Source organism: Thermobia domestica, chromosome 16 (assembly GCF_964235325.1).
Source record: "Thermobia domestica chromosome 16, izTheDome1.hap1.1, whole genome shotgun sequence".
Lineage (NCBI taxonomy): Eukaryota > Metazoa > Arthropoda > Insecta > Zygentoma > Lepismatidae > Thermobia > Thermobia domestica.
In genome coordinates, this window is record NC_137469.1 from 2,021,931 (window position 1) to 2,041,712 (window position 19,782).

Consider the following 19,782-nt stretch of genomic DNA (forward strand, 5'->3'; position numbering starts at 1 on the left):
TCTAAATCCGCACTGATAATCTCCATAATTTCATCTGCGTATTGGGTCAATCTTGCTAATAGAATGTTTGAGAGGATTTTATAGGACGTTGAAATCAATTACATTCCCATTGTTTGAGATTTTACGCACATCTTGTACAAGTAGGAAAGAGATTAGGAATTATATTCTATGACCACTTTAGCTCGTCACATATGAGAGATGTTGCCCCTTGGCGCTCACACTACCCGGAAAGTGGCGAAGTAAGAAAGGAATCTGGAAGGAAGTAAACAGCCTAGATTTTCTTATATCAGGTACATTCCGATATTATGTAGTGGAAATGAGGAAAACCCAGGAAAAACGTCTCTCAGGATGGCTTGATTGAAAAGTTTTTTACAATTTTCTGAACAAGTGCCCCCACCAGGGAATCGAATCAGCAAGTGGTTGTACCAAAAGAGAGATCATTAGCGACTACATTCGACAAACCAGACGGAAGAGAGCAATCATTCTTATTGACTTAAGTGAAGACAATACGGCTATTAGCACCGTTGACACAGTCAGTAATATTATTCTTTAGATATTAGATAGTTTTTTGTGACAGCCTTTTGTTGCGAAGAGTATTTCAATTTGGGTCCTAGTTGCCAGAGACGGATATAGAAAATAAAACGGGGGGGGGGGGGGGTTGCAACTAGAACCCAGACTATGATAGGTATATCATGAGTTTACTATAAACTTTCAAAAATATATAAGTAATAGCTTGAATTTTTTGTCACTCAAAAAACTGGGGCCTAAAACCTCCCCGGCCCCGGGCTAGATCCGACTCTGTTAGTTGTTATAATGGATGAAAAAAATCATTACATATTAGGTATTAGTTTAAGAAAATTATATTTCACATCGACAAATCATACAATATTTTTCCGAAAAAGAAATAGTTTGTGAAGATTGATCCAATTTCATTACGTTACAATATTGTGTGATTACACAAATATCTTCATATATTTCGCCATTTACAAATCTTCACAATTTTTAGAATAGATCATATAATTAATTTGATACAGTGCTCAGTGCAGTTTCACACAATCATAATGAAATACTTCTTTCCAAACGGATTGCTTATCTTAGTGTCTAGTAGTATTAATGCAAGATATTTTATTTATGTTGTTTCTCCCTAAATAAGTACTAAACTGTTTTTTTATTAAATATAATTTAATAATATATGAACAGACGATAGCAAGAACTGATAAGAAACTGGCCAAAACAGGCATTTTTCCTGGGAACTTCGAACTATATTTATTAATCTAAGACGTTTCAAGATTGGTCAGTGTTCGGTCATTTACTTTCTCGAATGTATAACGACATATTTCTTTTTCTTCTTCTTTTTTTTAATTAAGTGAAATCAACATTTTGTACTTGTCCAGGATTTGTTGTAAAGTATTCAAATATAAGTTTCTCTTATGTGTGATTATATTTTGGTTTTGTATTACGCCTATTTATTATTTTTCTATACTCTAAGATTTTGACTTATTAATGTGCTGGCCGGAAGTAACTATTTTGAATGTAGCGCTGTCTAAACATTATAGTTGAATGTTTGACCTGGATAGCCCTTGACACCAAGACCTGTGACACGGAAAACAGCTCCAGCCTTTTCCGAGTAATGATTCAAGTGAGCTGTGGTCACGTAGAGTTCGTCCAAGTTGGGTCCTCCGAATGCTACAGATGTTACTTCTTCGGCAGGAATGTCAATTGTTCTCAGCAATTGTCCGGTCCTTCCGTCAACGTTCAGCACCTATAGAAGAAGAAGAAAAAATAATGTATAGAAGTGAACCCACAGAATACTTGACAAATCAAGAGATGGCGCTGTAAACACAAAGTATTGGGGAGCTTTGCTCTCAGTTTTTATTCAATTTTTACTATTTACATTTCAATATTTTTGACGGCAAGTCTTTACTTTAGGCAAGGCAGTGACAGAAACCGATTCATCTGAACTGGTGTCCGCAGTCACAGTTACAGTTCCCACGAACGAAAGAAAGAAAACAACGTGCCCTGCGGGGCTCTAACCTGCCTTCACTCGCTAACGCTCGCTCGGCAATACTACGGAATCGCCCTGCAACGACATCTAGTGAGAAAATATAAAAACTGCATCCATGTGAATTAGAAACAGTAAGGAACCAGTAACAACCTGTGAATAATAGTAAGAGTGACATGATATCACCGCCTTCCCCAAAGTAAAGAGATACCTTTTTGACAATTCTGTTATTTGCTACAATTTTAATATACTGTTCTTGAATTTCAATACGTACATGCGCCGCTTATCCTTTCTTATTACATTAACAGTGTGAAAAGCAATTATAATAAAACAGGCTAATTCGGCCATTTTGGCACGAGCCATCTTAATACATAATCTTATTTCAAACAATTTTCATTTAAAACATTAGTGAAGCAGTCCACAGGGCTCTAAGGCTGGGACTTCCTTTATATAAATCTCCCGTAAGGGAGGTAACTGGAACTGGAACAGATTACTTATATATAGATGAAATAATTCTGACAACATCTCTGAATTTAATATTATGGCTGCTGATTGAATACCATAAGAAGAAAGAATTATAGTTTTTCTAGTGTTTTTCATTTTTCAAAATTTTATGTTCCCATTAAAGTCAATGACAAGCAATTGACTTACAAAAGTAATTCTCCAAAAACATTTAATGCTGTAGGCAGTAACACCAGTTGGTAATTATACGGGCAGACGATTCTACCAAATTTTGACCATGAGGAGCTCCATTAATACTTGTAGATTGATTTCAGGAGAGCTCAGTAAATAGGTATGGTATATACCTACAGTGTGGACATATGACATAAAAACCACAGTGCATAAAAGACGAACCAGCTTACGCTAGGTGGCTACTAGAAAGCACGAATTCTATCTAACCGATTTAGGGCAGCAACGATAGCGAGAAGGTGCGTTCGTAGAGTGCAGGCTTCAGTGACGGAGGGTATACGCATATACAATACTTTCGCTATTACTCAAACTTCATTTCAATATAGTGTGCACTGACAGAATTACTTATATTCACATTCTCGTTCCTTCACACAAAAAAAAAGTTTCACATCGTATTTTACCTATATATTTTTTGTTTAGTACAACGGTCTGCTTGAATGAACCCATTTTATAATTAAAATGATTGAAAATACACACCAAAGAGGAGGGATGTCATTGATATTGGTTTACACCTTAGCTGTACCTTTGCATGAAGTAAGGACTAAATTTTATGTTTACAAGATTAAGGTTATTTCTGTGGAAAGATTAGAAAGAACTCTATAGTAAATCGCACTAGTACTATTGGTAATTTTGAGTAATTACATTAATGTTAACATTGTTTCTTTCACAAAGTTATTCCCTAAATGTGTGTAATACACTGGAAAGCATGAAGATACAAGTAAATAGCCTACAACATAGAACCACGATCAACGTGCATCAAATTGCACGTGAAACATTGCTGATTACAACAGTGTTGCAGAATCCACATTATCAAAACTCTCTGTAATTCTCTCGTCACTTTCCAAACATTTTAGTTTCGAATGTGACCTGGTGAAAGAGCCATGAAGTGTAATAAATGTTAAAAAGTGAACACGGGAGATCAAACGTAATGGATATGCTAAAGTAAGTTTAGTTTCATAGCAGCTTCATTTTCAACATTACCTTTTACATGATATTGATTCACAGGCTTTATACATTTTTATATAACTTTATAGGTGGGCCGCGGTGGCTCAGTGGTACAGCGTTCATCTCTGGTGCATAGGGTCCTTGGTTCGATCCCAGCTTGCGCCAAGTGGGCTTTGTGGTGGACAAATAGCGTGTGCGTGGGTTCTCCCGTTTCCTCCCACTTTTTCATTTCACTCATTTCTCAGTATCACCGTCTCCTTTAGCCTACCTGGTATAATCGTGGGAGTAAAACTTAAATATTTCATTTCATTTTCATAACTTTATAGTTATTATTTATTTATTTATTTATTTATTTATTTTGCTGTTTAGTATTAATATTATATCCTAGCAGTTGTTTGCATTAATTACAGTATGGTTTGTTCGGAAAGATACAAAATATAGGAATAAACAATAGAAAACACTACTTAGGTAAAGTGTACGTATTAAATGACAAGAATTCTCGTAACACAGTATTTGTAGACCCAGTAAATATTAAGCAAATTGTTCAAACAAATGTTAGAGTCCTTGGAATAGTGATAGTAGGTTTCCTTAAGAAAATTTCCCTCGGCTGGCACAAAAGTTTCCCCTTTTTTAAATGAAATTTTCCCTACTTTGTTGAGTGTCCACAGAAGTTTTGTGTCAACCACATTTCTTTTATTTATTTGCTTTTTGCTTATATTTTTAGTTTTATCTTCACTTTTTTAAACAGAAAAATACATACGATAATGGGTGCAAATTATTCTACTTGGAACACACACACACACTTTTGGTATCGTATTGGTTAATTTCTGAAGAACAAAGAAGAAAGAAGCATTTATATTGGCCGGACAGTCAGTGCCATAATTTCCCCAGATTTTCACGTTTTATTGAAAGAACCCCATTTTCCCTTTTTGTTAAATTTTCACACAAAATTTCCCTAGATTAGTGGAATTTCCCTGAAACTACGAACACTGCCTTCTAATAACTTTGAAATAATGTTAATGGTATATACAATTAAAGTAGGTTATGTAATTTCCTTTAATTGTTTTGTTGTCATTATCAAATATAAAGAGAAAATTAATTAGAATGAAGACATATTTGAAAATAATGTGTTCGGAAGAGAATTTAGAAATCCATATCTGATTCCATCGGTGGAAATTATTTTTAACCGCCAATCAAAGGGTAGGAAATAAATGGTGAAAGAACAGCATCTACATTCGTTCACTTCTTACATTCATCAAAATCTTTTTCGGCAATTTGATTAATCATGATACAAAATGAAAACTTTCCATTTTCTTTGACTTTCCAATTATATCCTTTCGGTTTCTGAAAGACTTGAACCTTAATTATTGTGTGCATTAAGGACAACTATTTTCTATCCAATTGACATTTATCGGCAGTGGTTTATTTAGGGGGGTGTCTTCCGGGCTTAAGCCCCCCCGAAATCTTACTTAGTATAGTAAAGTAAATGAAATATCTTGCAGAATTTTCACATTTCCACGTAAAGCCCCCCCCCCCCCCGAAAGTTAGCAAAGCCCCTCCCGAAACAAAATCGTAAATACGTCACTGTTTATCGGTAATAAACACAATACAAAACCACATGGTAAACTCTGATCGGGACCGGCCCATGCAATGGCATCCTTCTCAAGAAAAAACAAATCTTAGAAGCCACGATTTTAAGTATGTTACCCCATGATGAACAATGTAGGGAAGGGAAAGTGCACTCGAAAGAGGGAAAGGAAATTTTTTTTATTTATTTTCTTCTACATCTGTTATTTTTTAAAAATGAACTTATTTCCACCTTCAATGATAAGGAACTTATTTTTGTGACAAAGACAAGACTAGTTTTCATATCAAAATTATGATAACTAACTAAATGGAACAAGTGTTCGCTACTATTCGAGAATTAAGTTCTTGTATTTCAGAACAATCAAGCAATTCATGCTGGTATTTCTTTCACCAGTTGCCTTACCACTGTCCATGTGATCTTAAACTAATGCGACCTAAACATGATTTATGAATGTAGTATTCAAATAGAAGGTCAGCTTAGTAAATTTAACTACCATAATCATGAAGTCTGTTTCCAACAAGAAATACTTATTTTGAATAATATTGTTATGACAGATTTTGCCGCCCGTTACAAATGCGCCTGTTCCACATATGGCAGAGCCGCCTTTGACTCTGATAACAAATAGAAATGTCGCATTATCTTTACTTCTTTCAGTTTCACAACTCAGTGGTTTCTTGAAATTCAGTAACCTGTCTGATAGTTGTACTGATAAAATAAATAGAGTGTAAGTCATCTTGCACTAGTTTTCATTCAACCTTCACTCCTTCAGTTTACTAAGTTATTTAATATATATGTATAAGAAATTTTTAAATAAGTACTTACTTTTGAGTATCCAAAGGTTGCGACCCAGAGATTGCCTTCTGTATCAATAGTCATTCCATCGGGATCAATGCCGTAGATACCATTGGCCTGAAGATCAAAGAACGTTCTTCGATTGCCTTGAGAGGAAAAGATAATACAAATACGACACATTATTAATTAATTAAATAATTCACACAACAGTCTACTGTCTTCGACATCCCAAAAATATTTATATAAGATAAACTTTTCATTGCTTCCTACAATCCAATTGAAAGGATATCTGATATAGATTTTTTTTTTTTTTTTTTTATGTCGGAGACAGTATGTAAGACTAACCTTAAGAATATCCTCTCTGAGTCTCCAGTATGGAGAATGAATGTATCTCATTCTCCATATAGGAGACTCACAGAAAATGTTTGTTCCTGTCTTTTTTTGCAGTAAAATGTACTACTGTTACGATGTTTTGCTTGAGGAGGCATGGAATTGGACCTTCCAAGTAAGATAAGGACAGTCAATTTTACTACGTAATACTAATTCATGTAAAAATATATTGTCTGTATGATTCATATTTTGAAAACAGATGAATTTTTCTATAAGTTAGTAATTTCAAAAGCCTCGAGGCTTTTGTCACCGTTTTTTGAATAATATCCATGTCCCTGTCCAATAGACTACAATATTCCACACGAAACGTTTTATGACTTATTTTCTTGTTCAAAACCCCACAAAATAGATCTTTTCCCTCGTAAATACTCCTTTCGTCATCCTATTTTTACTTTTATTTCACGTTCGCATTTTATGTCCTCATTAATACTATTATCCAGGTATTGAAAATTAGTGACCTCTTCTACTTTCCCCCGTCATTGCTTTTGTCTCCGTAGCGTTTATTTTCATCCCATATTCTTCGTTGCTTTTGCTCAAATTGTCTAAGTAATTTTCATCTGAAATTCCGCAACAAGTGTTATATCATCTGCAAACTATATGCCTCTAATCCTTCCTCTTCAACCGAAATACCATCTATTTTTCTCTAGTGTCTCTTCTGGATATATATTAAATATCGTTGGCGAGCGGCAACATCGTCGAACTCCCTTTTAATTGTTGTACAGGCTGCCGCATAACTAAGTATGTGATGTTTCCAAGACTGGGGTAAAGAAAGTAGCAACATAACTTGAACATAAAATTAAACATAAACATCACCCTCATATCTTTCTTAACAAGAATTTTAATCTGTTCTCCATGGCATGGTTCATTAATGCACTATTTAAATCGATACATGTTTGGAGACGAAGAACAACGTTGTCACAAGCAGCTTGACAGACACGTACTGTTACCTTGTGGAACTCTTCTGTGGTAGCTTCCCCTAGTTCGGCCAAATTGCGTATGTCATGTTGATACGCTTTGTTCTTTAAAACGCCCCAGAAGAAAATGTCAGATGGTTGAAATCGGGAGATCGATATAGCCACTCTACAGAATACAAACGCACACGCTGTCCAGAGACAACCTTTCCGCCATTCTGTCTGACATACACTAACAGTCCTAAGCCCAGTAACCATTACCCCCACTCTCAGGCTACGCAGTGTTGCCATATCGAAACTTTTTATCCAGAATTACAAATAATCTTATATAGTTAGTCAAACATGGTATGGACCACCCTGCAGGCCCCCAACTAGAGGGGGGCTGGCTCCCCTAAAGTTTTCATGCCTCTCCCAGACCTCAATACAAAATGCCACCATTAATGCAATATATATATATATATATATATATATATATATATATATATATATATATATATATATATATATATATATTTGTAAGAGAATTTTTAATGACTTTCCCCCCTAACTTATTCATGGGCCCCCCAAGCCTCTGTGGCTGATTTCGGGAATGCCACCCTGTACTCTCTTCTGTCATTTCTTCCCTTATTCTAGTAGTTCATTGATTCATGAAAACCCATTGGATTAAAATATATTAAATTTTACACTAATTATAATACGTTCAGCATTTATAAAAAAGGATAAGGAATAAAGTATTTCTTTCTTTTACTTTTGGAGGCTTTCCTGCATTCCTAATTGTTATAAATGTGACTGAAAGTGAATCATGAATGAATCACATAATGTTAAGTCATAACTCATGCTTCAAACCTAACCTCACAACCCACTTTACCGATGGTTCATTTGTCCTGTAGACAGTATTTTCTTGACAATTACAGTACTTACTGATGTTTCCTGCTTTGATATCAAAGTCAAAGACGTCAACCCTCTTAGTTCCGCTGTCGATGTAATACATAAGAGTGTCGTCTGCGTTCCATGCAAGACCGTTGGAGGTGGACACTTGAGTCACCTGTGTTCTTAGAGGTTCATTCTGAGCAATGCTGTAGAAAGCTCCATCTTGCCAGTTGCCCATGGTGCCTGGAATATAACAAATCAACTACTTATATAAGGGAAAAGTCATGACCCTACAAGTAGGTTGAGTTTATTTTAAGTTTAACGTCCCTTTTAGCAGCGAGGCTATATGAGACATGGACCTACTGATTAACATGGAATCCAAACCATATGAGCTCCCATCCCCTATAAATAGGGTAACTCAGACTAATTTAATTACATATGAAAACTATAAGGCTTCAGTTTTGAACCACCGCTGTTAAACTTCTTCATGAATGATCTATCAAATGCATATCTATTGGAAAAATCAATGAAAAATTTGACAGATTAACGTTAAAAATTAAGGTAATGAAAAGATAACTGATTAAACTAACAAATTACTTCAGAAAATCACGGTTAAAATTAAAATTAACTTGAAGATTAAAATTGAAAATGAAATTTTGAATATTATGAAATAAGAATTATCTTGAGTTCTGAAAAATCATCTAGAATTTAATGAATAAAATTAAGGGCTTAGGAAAATAATCGATTATTACATAAAATAACTGTTTCCAAATAAAACATAATCTACATATATAAAAATGACAGTCCCTATGGCTATCACAATAACTCTTGAACCACCCGACCGATCTCGATCACATTTTCAACGTATATGAGGTTCGGGCATGGGGTACTTTTTATCACTTCAATTTGACGGTGCAATTCAGAGGAGGGGTGTGTGTATATATATAAATGATCGAAAATGACCGATATTAATGTCAAATCTATAGTTTTCGGGATCGCTGAGATGAAGAGTGACTCTTGGATTCTTAAATCCAAAGTCACCTCTTAATGTCCAGAATGAAACGTATTCTCCCCCTGCGAAGAACTGGTATTGTGCTAGTAATTAATAAAAACAAGACCAAAAAGTTACAAAACTGAGAAAACATCAATGTAAATTATTTACTTTAAATATATGTACGTCGAGGACACATTTTATTATCATATATCTATGAGAAAGCTTCAAAATTTGCATGAAGTTCCGTAAATCCAGCAGGGACCGAATTCACTGAACCCGTTGTGATTGTTCTCTGCCTCCTACATACCAGCACAGATCTTAGCGCTTCACTCTATTTTCTCCTCTCTCGCCTGCCACACGAAAGTAAAGAACGGATTCTATCAGTCAAAGGAAAAGTGTGACTGTATTGTACGTAAGAGAAGGCGTTTAAACGGTGGTTCTGTGAGACAGCCGAACGCTAGAAAAGCAAGCAAGCCAGTACATGAATAGGCAGTAGCATAACCATCGTGAATTATGCTATGTTGCCAAATCTCTAATTAAGAATAATGAGGATTTGGAAACTCCATATAAAAACAACTAAAGCTTTAGTTCGGTCATTCATCATTCCTATATAGGAATAAATGTTCATATTTTCTTTTTCAATCATTATTTTGGTTCGTATTAATCGGGAGGGGACATGACTTTGTGACTACATTTGATCGTAGTTATTTTCAAAATTAACACCGTGTTGCTTCTGATCATATAATGTAAGTACCATGTCAATAACGCTGCAACGACAATAATCTCAAAAGATTTTCCCGGGGGGAATTTATAATACAAGGAGTTGGGACTAGTACTGCGAAAGTGTTGGTAGTTTATGTTGAGCACAATCGTAGACACTTCCTGCGAAGAGTTTCTTCCTCCAGGCCACCACTGAAAATAATAATAATAATCACTGCATATGTATAATACTTATACCACTCATACCATATGTAATATGAAACTTACCAGCCCAGAGGCGTCCACTTCGGTCTGCTTTCCCATCGTTGAATCTGTTCTGTGGTTTGTTTTGCTCAACGGTTGCAATGACGTTGGTGCTGGCAGCACTGTTGTTTCTTCCATCCCAAGTGAGAATTGCAAGAGTGCGACCAAGTCCAATCACGAACTTATTGCTTTGACCAGTCACAGGAACAACCAAAGTCACAGGACCATCGTCTAACAGAGTAAAAGACCAAAGTTATGAGCAACAGTTACTTTTCTAAAACAATGTTTGTACTTACACTTAGGTGCAAAAATGCTCTATCTAAGTTATTATTATTATTATTATTATTATTATTATTATTATTATTATTATTATTATTATTATTATTATTAATATTATTATTATTATTCAGAAATATCTAAGATAATACAGATCTGAAAGAACTATGGTTCGTCTAATGCGGATTTTAGCTCCCGTCGTAAGCACAGGAAAGCATGTAATTTCAATGCAGGTAAATACAGAACGAAATTTGGTGAGCAAGTAGGCCATCGTATGAAGAAAGTAGGAACGCTTTCAAAGTTTTGACTGGAAATCCAACGACCAGTAGGAAGGCCTAGGCGCAGATGCGAGGACAATATTAAGATGGATCTCAATATTCGCAAAAATGACGTACCAGGGATCACAATCACCATCATCATCTTGATTTTACAACATTTGTCTTCCTGAGAAAACAAGTTCCTGTGTATGAGATTTATATCCCATCCAAGGCATGCATGACCAGAATACATTAACATTCAGGGGCTACGGGGAAACATCATTATAATTCCTGTTCTACGACGTTGCGAATCATAGGAGTAAGTATGTTTTCATCTTTCAACATGTCCTTCCACTTGGGCAAGTTTCAATGCGATACTCGTCGAGGAGTTCGATAGCATCCCTTGTCAGTCAGAAATGAAATGAAATCTTTAAGTTTTACGTTCCATGGTTATGTCGGCTAGGTTAAAAAAGACGGTGATGGTGACAAATGAATGAAATGGTGGAAAGAAGAAAGTTGGAAGAAAAAAGAGAACCCCGGGAAAACCCACGCACACGATTTTTGTCCACCACAACGCTCATTTGGCGCGACCGGTATCGGTCCTTTGCACCAGAGATAAATGCTCTATCACTGAGCCACGCGGCCAGCAGCTCAGCTAGCGACAGGTTCGACTCGGCTTGTATGGTACCACATTGACTTGATCCCTAGTCTTCCGTTGCAAGCGCTGCTATCGGCTGAAGGAATTCCATTCGCTTTCTCTCGCTTAGCAACAGCTCAATCCTTATTGGCTCAATGCATGGGTGTGTGAGGGTGTGAGCTTTAGTTCGCATTTTTGCCACGGCTCAAGACTTCTGGCAGCACAATAGTCAGATCTGTTTCTACGAAATTTGATGAGCAAGCAGTCCATCATGTAAAGAATAAAGATTACTGTAGTCCCTAACAGCATTCTCCTCAAGTTAGACTTGTACAGTCAGCGACAAAAGTTCTTTCGAATTGGTAAAATTTATTTTTGAGAATAAGGCTGGAACGTACACCGTTTCACCGAGTTTCCAAGCTGAAACGTATTGAAAATTACATTCTTTTTAATTTACCGTAAAGTGTACTCAAATTTTCCTTCCATTCTGTAGTTATTTACGAAACTAATTTTATGAAACGGAAAGAACTTTTGACGTTGATTGTATGTAACAGCTATTTTATGAGAAATACACCTCTGAGCCAGCCTAAGTCAAGTGCATTTGTAAATCCCATGGCCGCTCAGAGATAGCCTTACACATTACACTGCCATTTGCTGGCAGTGGTGGATCTAGCCCGAGGCCAGGAAGCCTAGCACTTCCCCCCCGTAGTTATTTTGTATAGCAAACGTCGCGTTTTATTCTTTATTGGAATTTTTTAAAAACATTAGATATTCCTAGTTCCTGTTAACGAAGTGCTTAGATGGATTTCAAATTATAAGTGATTTGCTTAAACTAATGATATACCTATCATAATCTGGGTTCTGGCTGTCCCCAAGTTTTTATCTTCTGGATCCGCCACTTATTATAATATTGTAATGTTAGTGTATTTGTCCGTCCGTTACTCCACACGATAGCTTTTGAACGAAACTGATTTTTTTGAATACTCAGCTAGAGCGATTGTCTTGATCGAGTTCGTTACCGGAGTCAATCGGTAACGCTGACTATGCATATCCCATGAGTAACGGTGACTTTAACAGTGGCTATGCATATCCATGGGGAAACGGTGACTGTAAATCCCATAGATAGCGATGGCTTTAACGGTGACAATGCATATCGCGTGATCCTATTTACTGTCTTCATCAAAGTTTATTACACATAGCAACGAATTGGGAATAGCTTTGCAATTTAAATTTCTGCAAATAACCGAATGAAAATAGCACACAGCAGTCATGCAGAGAGATATGGAAATACTTTATAAGCCGATTCGAGTGATATGACGATTGAAGTGAAACGAGATCTTACTTTAACGTTCCACAATTATGCTCGTTAGTCTAAGAGATTTAGGTAAATTAATGATGATAAGAGAATTGGTGGAATGGAAATGTGGGAGTATCGTGAGAAAACCCACGAGCACCATGTTGTCCACTACAAGCTTACTTGGCTCGGAGTCGAACCTGAGACCCCATGCATCAGAGATAAGCGCTCTACCACTGAGTCACCGTGGCCCTCGACGATTGAAGAATGCGTACACAGACACTTAGCCCTTAAGGGATCCGGGGTTTTGGGGGTATTTTTTAGACTTTCCGTCAAGCAGCTACTGCATCGTCACTATTTATCCTAGGATCATGGTTCATACCTCATTCTCTTCAGAATGAAGCTGGCTTTCAAATGGTACCACTTGCATGCCCATATCATATACCAGAAGAGGGAAAATTGATGTCAAAAAGAAAAATTCGGAGGGAAATTTTTTCACACTTTAGGCCCCTCTGGAGCGGCCCTGTGTGAACGTAGAGATCTCAAAAAAATCTGATAAATAGTACTTGGTAGACTGAATGTGTGTGCCAAATTTCAACTTTCTATCTTGAATACTAAGGGCGGGAGAAATGTTATCAAGAATCCCCACAATGCCCCAAATTACCGCAAAAAACCATGATCTCAGGTAAAAAATTTCCTGAGACATCCCTAATTACCCTAGGGTCATGTTTCGCCCATCATTCTCTTTAGTGTCTCCATCATGTATCTAAGGCGGGAAAATCTCGAAGAAAGGCATTTCTTGGTCTAAATATCCCTTTTTTCAACTTTTGCCCCTCTGAACCCCCCTGTTTTAACGCAGAAATCTAAAAAAAAAAAAAATCTGGTAAATACTACTCGATGGACTGAATGTTTGTGCACAATTTCAATCTTCTACGTGCAAAAATAAGCCCACCAAAAAAAAAAAAAAATACCGAAAATGTCCAATATTCCCCTATACAGAAGTATATTTTGATAAAAATTCCCTGAGACATCCCTACTTACCCTAGAGTCATGTTTCGCCCATCATTCTCTTCAGAATAGAACTGCCTTTCAGACGGTACGACTCACGTGTCTCCATCATGTATCTAAGGCGAGAAAATCCCGAAGAAAGGGATTTTTTGGGTAAAAATATCCCTTTTTTCAACTCTTTGCCCCTCTGGATCCCTCCTGTTTTAACGCAGAAATCTGAAAACAATCTGGTAAATACTACTCGGTAGACTGAATGTTTGTGCAAAATTTCAATCTTGTACGTGCAAAAATAAGCCCGCCAAAAAATAATCAACATAGGCTTAATAAGAGAAAATATATATTTTAAAATTATGACGTCATCACCTCCTATGTCTGGACGCAGGAAGGTGTGAAACCATACGTAAGGTCTTCTACAATGCCTCTGGACTTGAAAAAAAAACGGACGAAAAAGCTCAAATAGATGAGTTATAACGCAATGTACCATCAAACACCCGAATGGTACAAATTGTACCATCGGATCCCTTAAGGGATAGTGGTATTCTAGAGCGCTAACCTCTGGTTTGATCCCAGGTCTCATAAGTTTGTGTTGAACAACATCGTGTCCGTCGGATTTCTCGGGGTTCTCCATTTCCTCCCACACTCACATTTCATCAAATTCTTTCATAATCACTTACTTTCATTAATCACCCATCTCTTTTAGACGACATCGTATAACCACCCTAAATATAAGTGAAAAATTTAATTATCTTTAGCTCTTGTTGAAAAGAATATAAACATAGTACCCGGAGCCAGTGTTGCCAGACCTGTAGGCTAAAAAGTAGCGAGATTGTGCTCCAAAACTAGCGGATCTGAACTATTCGTAGCCCAAACATAAAATTGAATTGTTTTGCACTTTTATTAATAATATACAGAGGCCTTATCTCTTTAATATAGACATCTGGAGTTGGAAATACGATAGATATTTGAGTTGGCAATAGTCAGGCGGCGACTAATTCTGAAATATATTCTTGATTTGTCGTAACCTCAATCATCAAAAGAGCCGGAAGCTAGTAATGGTGTGTTTTCATTGTCACATGCTATCCTTAGTGAGCAGGATAGCTATCATATCCTTGTTAGTGAATATGTATATAATGAGAGAGTAAATAGAATCATGATTACTTACTTATGCGAATTTGCGTGAATTCCTTGGTGGAAGGATCATATCTGTTGACAGCCTGTCCGGCGATGTCCACGTAGTAGAGCACCTGGGCCTCGGAGTCCCAGTGAGGCCCTTCTGAATGAGTCAGAGGGCTGGTCACTTGCTCCACCACTACTTGACAGGAAACAGACCTGCAGCAGAAATCGAAACATTCAACATATTAATAAGAACACAAACTTTCTCATGTATTTCATTTGAGTTTTAATTCTAATAATGATACTTCAAAGTATAGGGTGAGCCGAAAGTCCAATACGCCCTACATATGTGAGATATAAAAGATTCGTTATAGATAGCGATCTAACTAGTGTTGAAATACCTCTCATTATTGTATTGCTTGTATTTAGAGTATTTTATTGTTTCTAGAATTAGTGAGATCATGGCCAATAAAGAACCGCATATAGTGGGGGACGGGGAATGGACTGTAAAAGACACCAGAGCTCATTAGCGACCTCACCAGGCAAATCAATGTCAAATATCCAAAGAAATTTTGCTGCAAGGTTTAACGTTTAACGAACCTTCTCCATAGAAACAACCGATATTGCGATGGAAGTTTTTTTTTTTTTTTTTTTTTTTTTAACAGTTTGCAATGCTGCAGAGAATTACAAATAGTATCTGGATAATGACAGCGTCGACACAGACATTCTGCAATAAAATGTTGTTCATATCCTCCTCAGATAACATAAATGTTCTAGTTATTCAAGTGCGCCGATCCTGGGGTGCCAAGCCCCCCCCCAAGCTTATCTGGGCCTCCCTTATTGCATTTAGGAATATACAATATTTGGCATAATTTGAATGCAATTTGTCTTAAAATCCTCATATATACCTTCTGCATCTGAATGCCCCCCCTCCCCCCAATTTACAGAGAAATCGGCGCTCTTGTAATTATTATACTTTGTTCACTTCAGTTCTATCAACTCCTACATTCGTAACACGTAGGATGTAATGGGAGTTTGGTTCACCTGTAAACGAAACTTTCCGCCATTAGTAGGGAAAAGGTCTGCTACTTTGGACTACTCTGAGAATTTCTTCGATCTTTCAGGAACCTATAAAAGGTAAGTTAAAACTGACGAGGTGCATATTGGAGCTCTGACATTTGTGTATGCCCTTTCTTTGGTAATCTTTTGCTGGCTGTATACAGAGGTAGTCCTAAGTTCTTTGAGAATATAATAGATTACAACCTGAAGTCTCAATTTTAACTCACTTTTCAACAATACAAACAAAATTGAAATAATGAGCGGCAGTGGCGTACATAGGTATCGAACAGGGCTGAAGCACGTATATTGACATTATTGATATATTAAATAATAATAATAATAATAATAATAATAATAATAATAATAATAATAATAATAATAATAATAATAGCACTCGAAATTGTATTATTATGCATATGCTTGTATAATATATGTTCATATCACCGTAATTGTGGTTGGGCACATACGCAGGAATTTATTTTGAAAGGAATCCAAAGTTTCGAGGAGAATGCGAATTCAATATGAGGATAACTTATATTAATATTTGTAAAATCATCTCTGAAATAGGAAGTACATTTACAGAAAAGTAGGGGTTTCAGAAAACACTGGACCCCTAGGATCCACCTCTTCATACGCCTCTGATCGTAGGGTCTAGTCTTTCATTTGCAAAATACTAAGAAGGCTGAAAAAGTTTTTTTTTTTTTTTTTTTTTTTTGAGTTTCAAGAGTATTCGTATTCTTCAACGCATGCGATTTTTCTATTTATAAGAAGGCAAATTTATATTTTTTCATATTTTGCAGAGAAAGAGGAAAATTAAAATCTGGTAATCCTGTTGCGTACGCTAGTGATGGCGAGATGGTTACAGCATTACGAAAACATTATTGTTGTGATGGTTATGCCTTTTGGTCTGATAACATCTGAAATCATTTTTGTTATTACTATTATTACCAGGATCATGTGTATAACTTACGAGTATCTATGTAGTTGTTCGTACAGTGCGTCCGTAAACTTGCGCAACCCAAAGTTTGATTGCGTATATCTTTTGAACCAAGAACGATAAAGACCTGAGAGTGAAAAAAGTTGGATAAGCTTGCATATGTGCATTATTTTTATTCATATTAGTTTCATTTTTTGTATATAGTTTAGTGGCTTTAGTGAATTCTTTGTGATTCTTTTAGTGATGTTTTTGGTGAGTTTTAGTGAGTTGTGTTTGCATTGGCTGGCAACAGTGCCTTCAGTGCTCTATTAAAGTTGTGTCTGTGCATTCGACAATGTGCTGTGAAGTGCAACTAGGCAAACATATTCATTCATAGTTTTAGAAAAGCATATTTATTCATAGGTTTTAGAGAAACACTCATGTTCATTAATATACAAGATTTACATGTTCTTAACAGTGTTTTAGAATGCTACTCAGTTTATGTGTGACCGAAGACAAAGTATGATGGTTTAGCAAGCAACCACGTGGTTTAGCAGCAAGCAAGCAACAATTACTGCAGAAACAAGTTAAGTAATTCATTGTACTAATATTTAAGTATTATATCATTATATTAACATATGAACAAAGCATGTTATATTTATCATATTAACGCATGTACTTTTGAATAAGAATTGAATCAAGTAACATCTAAAATATTCGTCAAGTCTTATTTCTCGTTCCTCCATGATATCTGGGTGAATCAGTAATATGGATTTAAACATACAGTTCATTAGCTGTGGATGTGATATGCGTGATTTGTAAATAAAGCACATAAACATATCACCCCTTTCAGGGGCGGATCCAGGACCGACTTCTGGGGGGGGCGATGGGTTGGCATACTGCTACTTTTAAGGGCTCCAAACTTTGTGATGGGTTTTATTTATATATATAAAATAAGAAAGTTTCCTCTTCTGGGGGGCGATCGCCCCGATCGCCCCCTCTGGATCCGCCCCTGACCCCTTTATACATATACATAAGCATCATCACAAGTGTAAGCGTGTTCTATGTAGATATTTTCGAGATCATGGATTATCAGTGTTAGAATTCGTAACGTTGTTGAGTAGTAACGAAAGAAAATACCAAAAGTGTAAAATAAAAAAAAAAGCACAAAATGAAGAAAATCAATCTTCAGTTCCAGAAAACTGATTTCCTGCGGGTGAATTCCTGTGTATATGTACAGTATGCATCAATATTTATTCTTTGGTGCAAAAATCTGACAAAGTTGATGCAGTGTTGCCATGTGAAAAGGCTATTTAATGCAAATCCTAAAATGGGTATTTTTTTTTGTCAGAAACGCCCTGCCAACACTGTTGTCGTAAAATTACTGCAACAGGCGTGTTTTAGGTTAATTAATAATAAGCAATGAGAATTTGAACATAATTAATAACCTGAGTTTTTACCGCAAAAATTTGCGATAAAAAATCCACCACCCTCCCGACAGCTGGCATACCCTCAATTTTTTCACAATTGGAAACAAATTTTCGTGTTAATCTTTTTCATATCCACATTATATGACATTATCTTGTGAACGTAGCAAACCGCTACGAGGTTGAGTCTCTTTTGAGTCATAGTTAATCTAAGATACTTGAAGTATTAGGGGGGGAAGACGAAAACCGTTTTACAAATATTGACTTGGACACGTTCCCGGTCTCCCTGACCCCTTGAAATTGCCAACCCTGGTCTCAGTAACACTGCAAAACGACAGGTGCAGCTCGAAAACAAGAGAAAATGTATCATTGTACGAACGAAAGCTTACCATATTCCCACAAATAGGAAAGTTATCAGAGCAATAACCATTTTTATCATCCTCGCTAGCCAACCTGTCCTTGCTGCTTCGTCAACGTTAGGATGGAAGAGCAAATGTTAGCTCAGCATGTCATTTTTATCTGTTCCTCAAAGGCTGTTGACGTCACAATGTTCACATTGTTCCAGGATAACAATTCAGAAAAAAAAGGAACACCTGAACATAACATATGTGGTACTATGTATTTCTTTTAAGTATCAATTGTAAATAATTAACGCAACTTGCATTTGGATTCAACAAACAGCTGTAAATTAAAGATAATTAACGTATTATTGTTTGGCCAATCAATCAACTAATTCTTTATGAAAGCGCAAAGATTTCTCTTGAGACTGCTCGCATTGTTTGTAGGTTACAAAAGACAGTGATGCAACTTTATTAAAATTGTACAATTAATGAGGTGTGTTCAAAAAGAAACCGAACTTCTGCTGTAACTTCTTTGTTGCTCATTGTACATTTTAAGTACTGTCTCCCTTCAAAGTAGTCTTTTCTTTTGTCACTAACCGTTTCCAACGTTTCCTCCATGTTTGGAAAGCGTCCTGGAACCCATTTTCTGGGATAGTGCGCATGTCTCTTGTCGCATTGTCCTGAATCTATTCTATGGTTTGGAAATAACGTCCTTTCAAAGTGATTTTAAGTTTGAGAAACAGAAAAAAAGTATGTTTGGGTTAGGTACGAAGAACAGAGTGGATGGGACACAACGGAAGTCTGGTGTTTTCCCAGATAACTGCGGATGAGGAGCGAAGTGTAAGTAGGTGCATTGGCACGGTACATCATCCAAATCTGTTTTTTCCACATTTCAGGCATAGTCCTGCGCACAATATCCCTCAAACGCGGTAAAATGTCCTGGTAGAACTGTTTGTTTACCATTTGACCACATGATACAAATTCATGATACACAGTGCCTTTCCAATCAAAAAACACAACCAACTTCACCTTGATCTTTGACCTACTCATGCGTTTTTTTTTGTTTTTTTTTTTTTTTTTTTTACGAGAAAACCCTGAATGAATTGAAAAGCAATTGAAATGTCTCTGAAAATGTTTTCCAAAGTTTGTAGCAAAATGTCACACACGCACCTTATTCTTCAAGCTCTTTAATTGGCACTGTATCATTAATCTGACGAATAGCTTATGCACGCGCTCACTTCTGCGGCTATAGCTCACCATCTAACGGTCATAGCGAAACGCGGGAAATGAGAATTTGTTGTCTAAGTCTGCT

The 19,782-nt window shown here is 36.4% G+C and overlaps 1 protein-coding gene across 1 annotated transcript; it reads right to left on the reverse strand.

The window, feature by feature from the left end:
• Positions 1–1,163: 1,163 nt before the first annotated feature.
• On the reverse strand, positions 1,164–19,516 carry LOC145672876 (regucalcin-like). Its single transcript, XM_081742055.1, has 6 exons — positions 18,519–19,516; positions 14,777–14,943; positions 10,170–10,376; positions 8,240–8,431; positions 6,048–6,163; positions 1,164–1,762 (listed from the first exon to the last, which is right to left on the reverse strand). The coding sequence occupies exons 1-6, from the start codon at positions 18,566–18,568 to the stop codon at positions 1,544–1,546; spliced, it is 951 nt and encodes a 316-aa protein (XP_081598181.1). The 5' UTR covers positions 18,569–19,516; the 3' UTR covers positions 1,164–1,543.
• Between the last annotated feature and the right edge of the window lie 266 nt (positions 19,517–19,782).

Bases quoted from the DNA above. Each gene is read 5' to 3' on its own strand.
- LOC145672876 (XM_081742055.1), bottom strand. From the start codon at position 18,568: ATGATAAAAATGGTTATTGCTCTGATAACTTTCCTATTTGTGGGAATA. The intron at 8,432-10,169 runs GTAAGTTTCATA...GTTATATTCCAG, and splicing joins AAGTGGACGCCTCTGGGCTG to GCACCATGGGCAACTGGCAA. The intron at 6,164-8,239 runs GTAAGTACTGTA...TTTCCTCTCAAG, and splicing joins TATCAAAGCAGGAAACATCA to GCAATCGAAGAACGTTCTTT.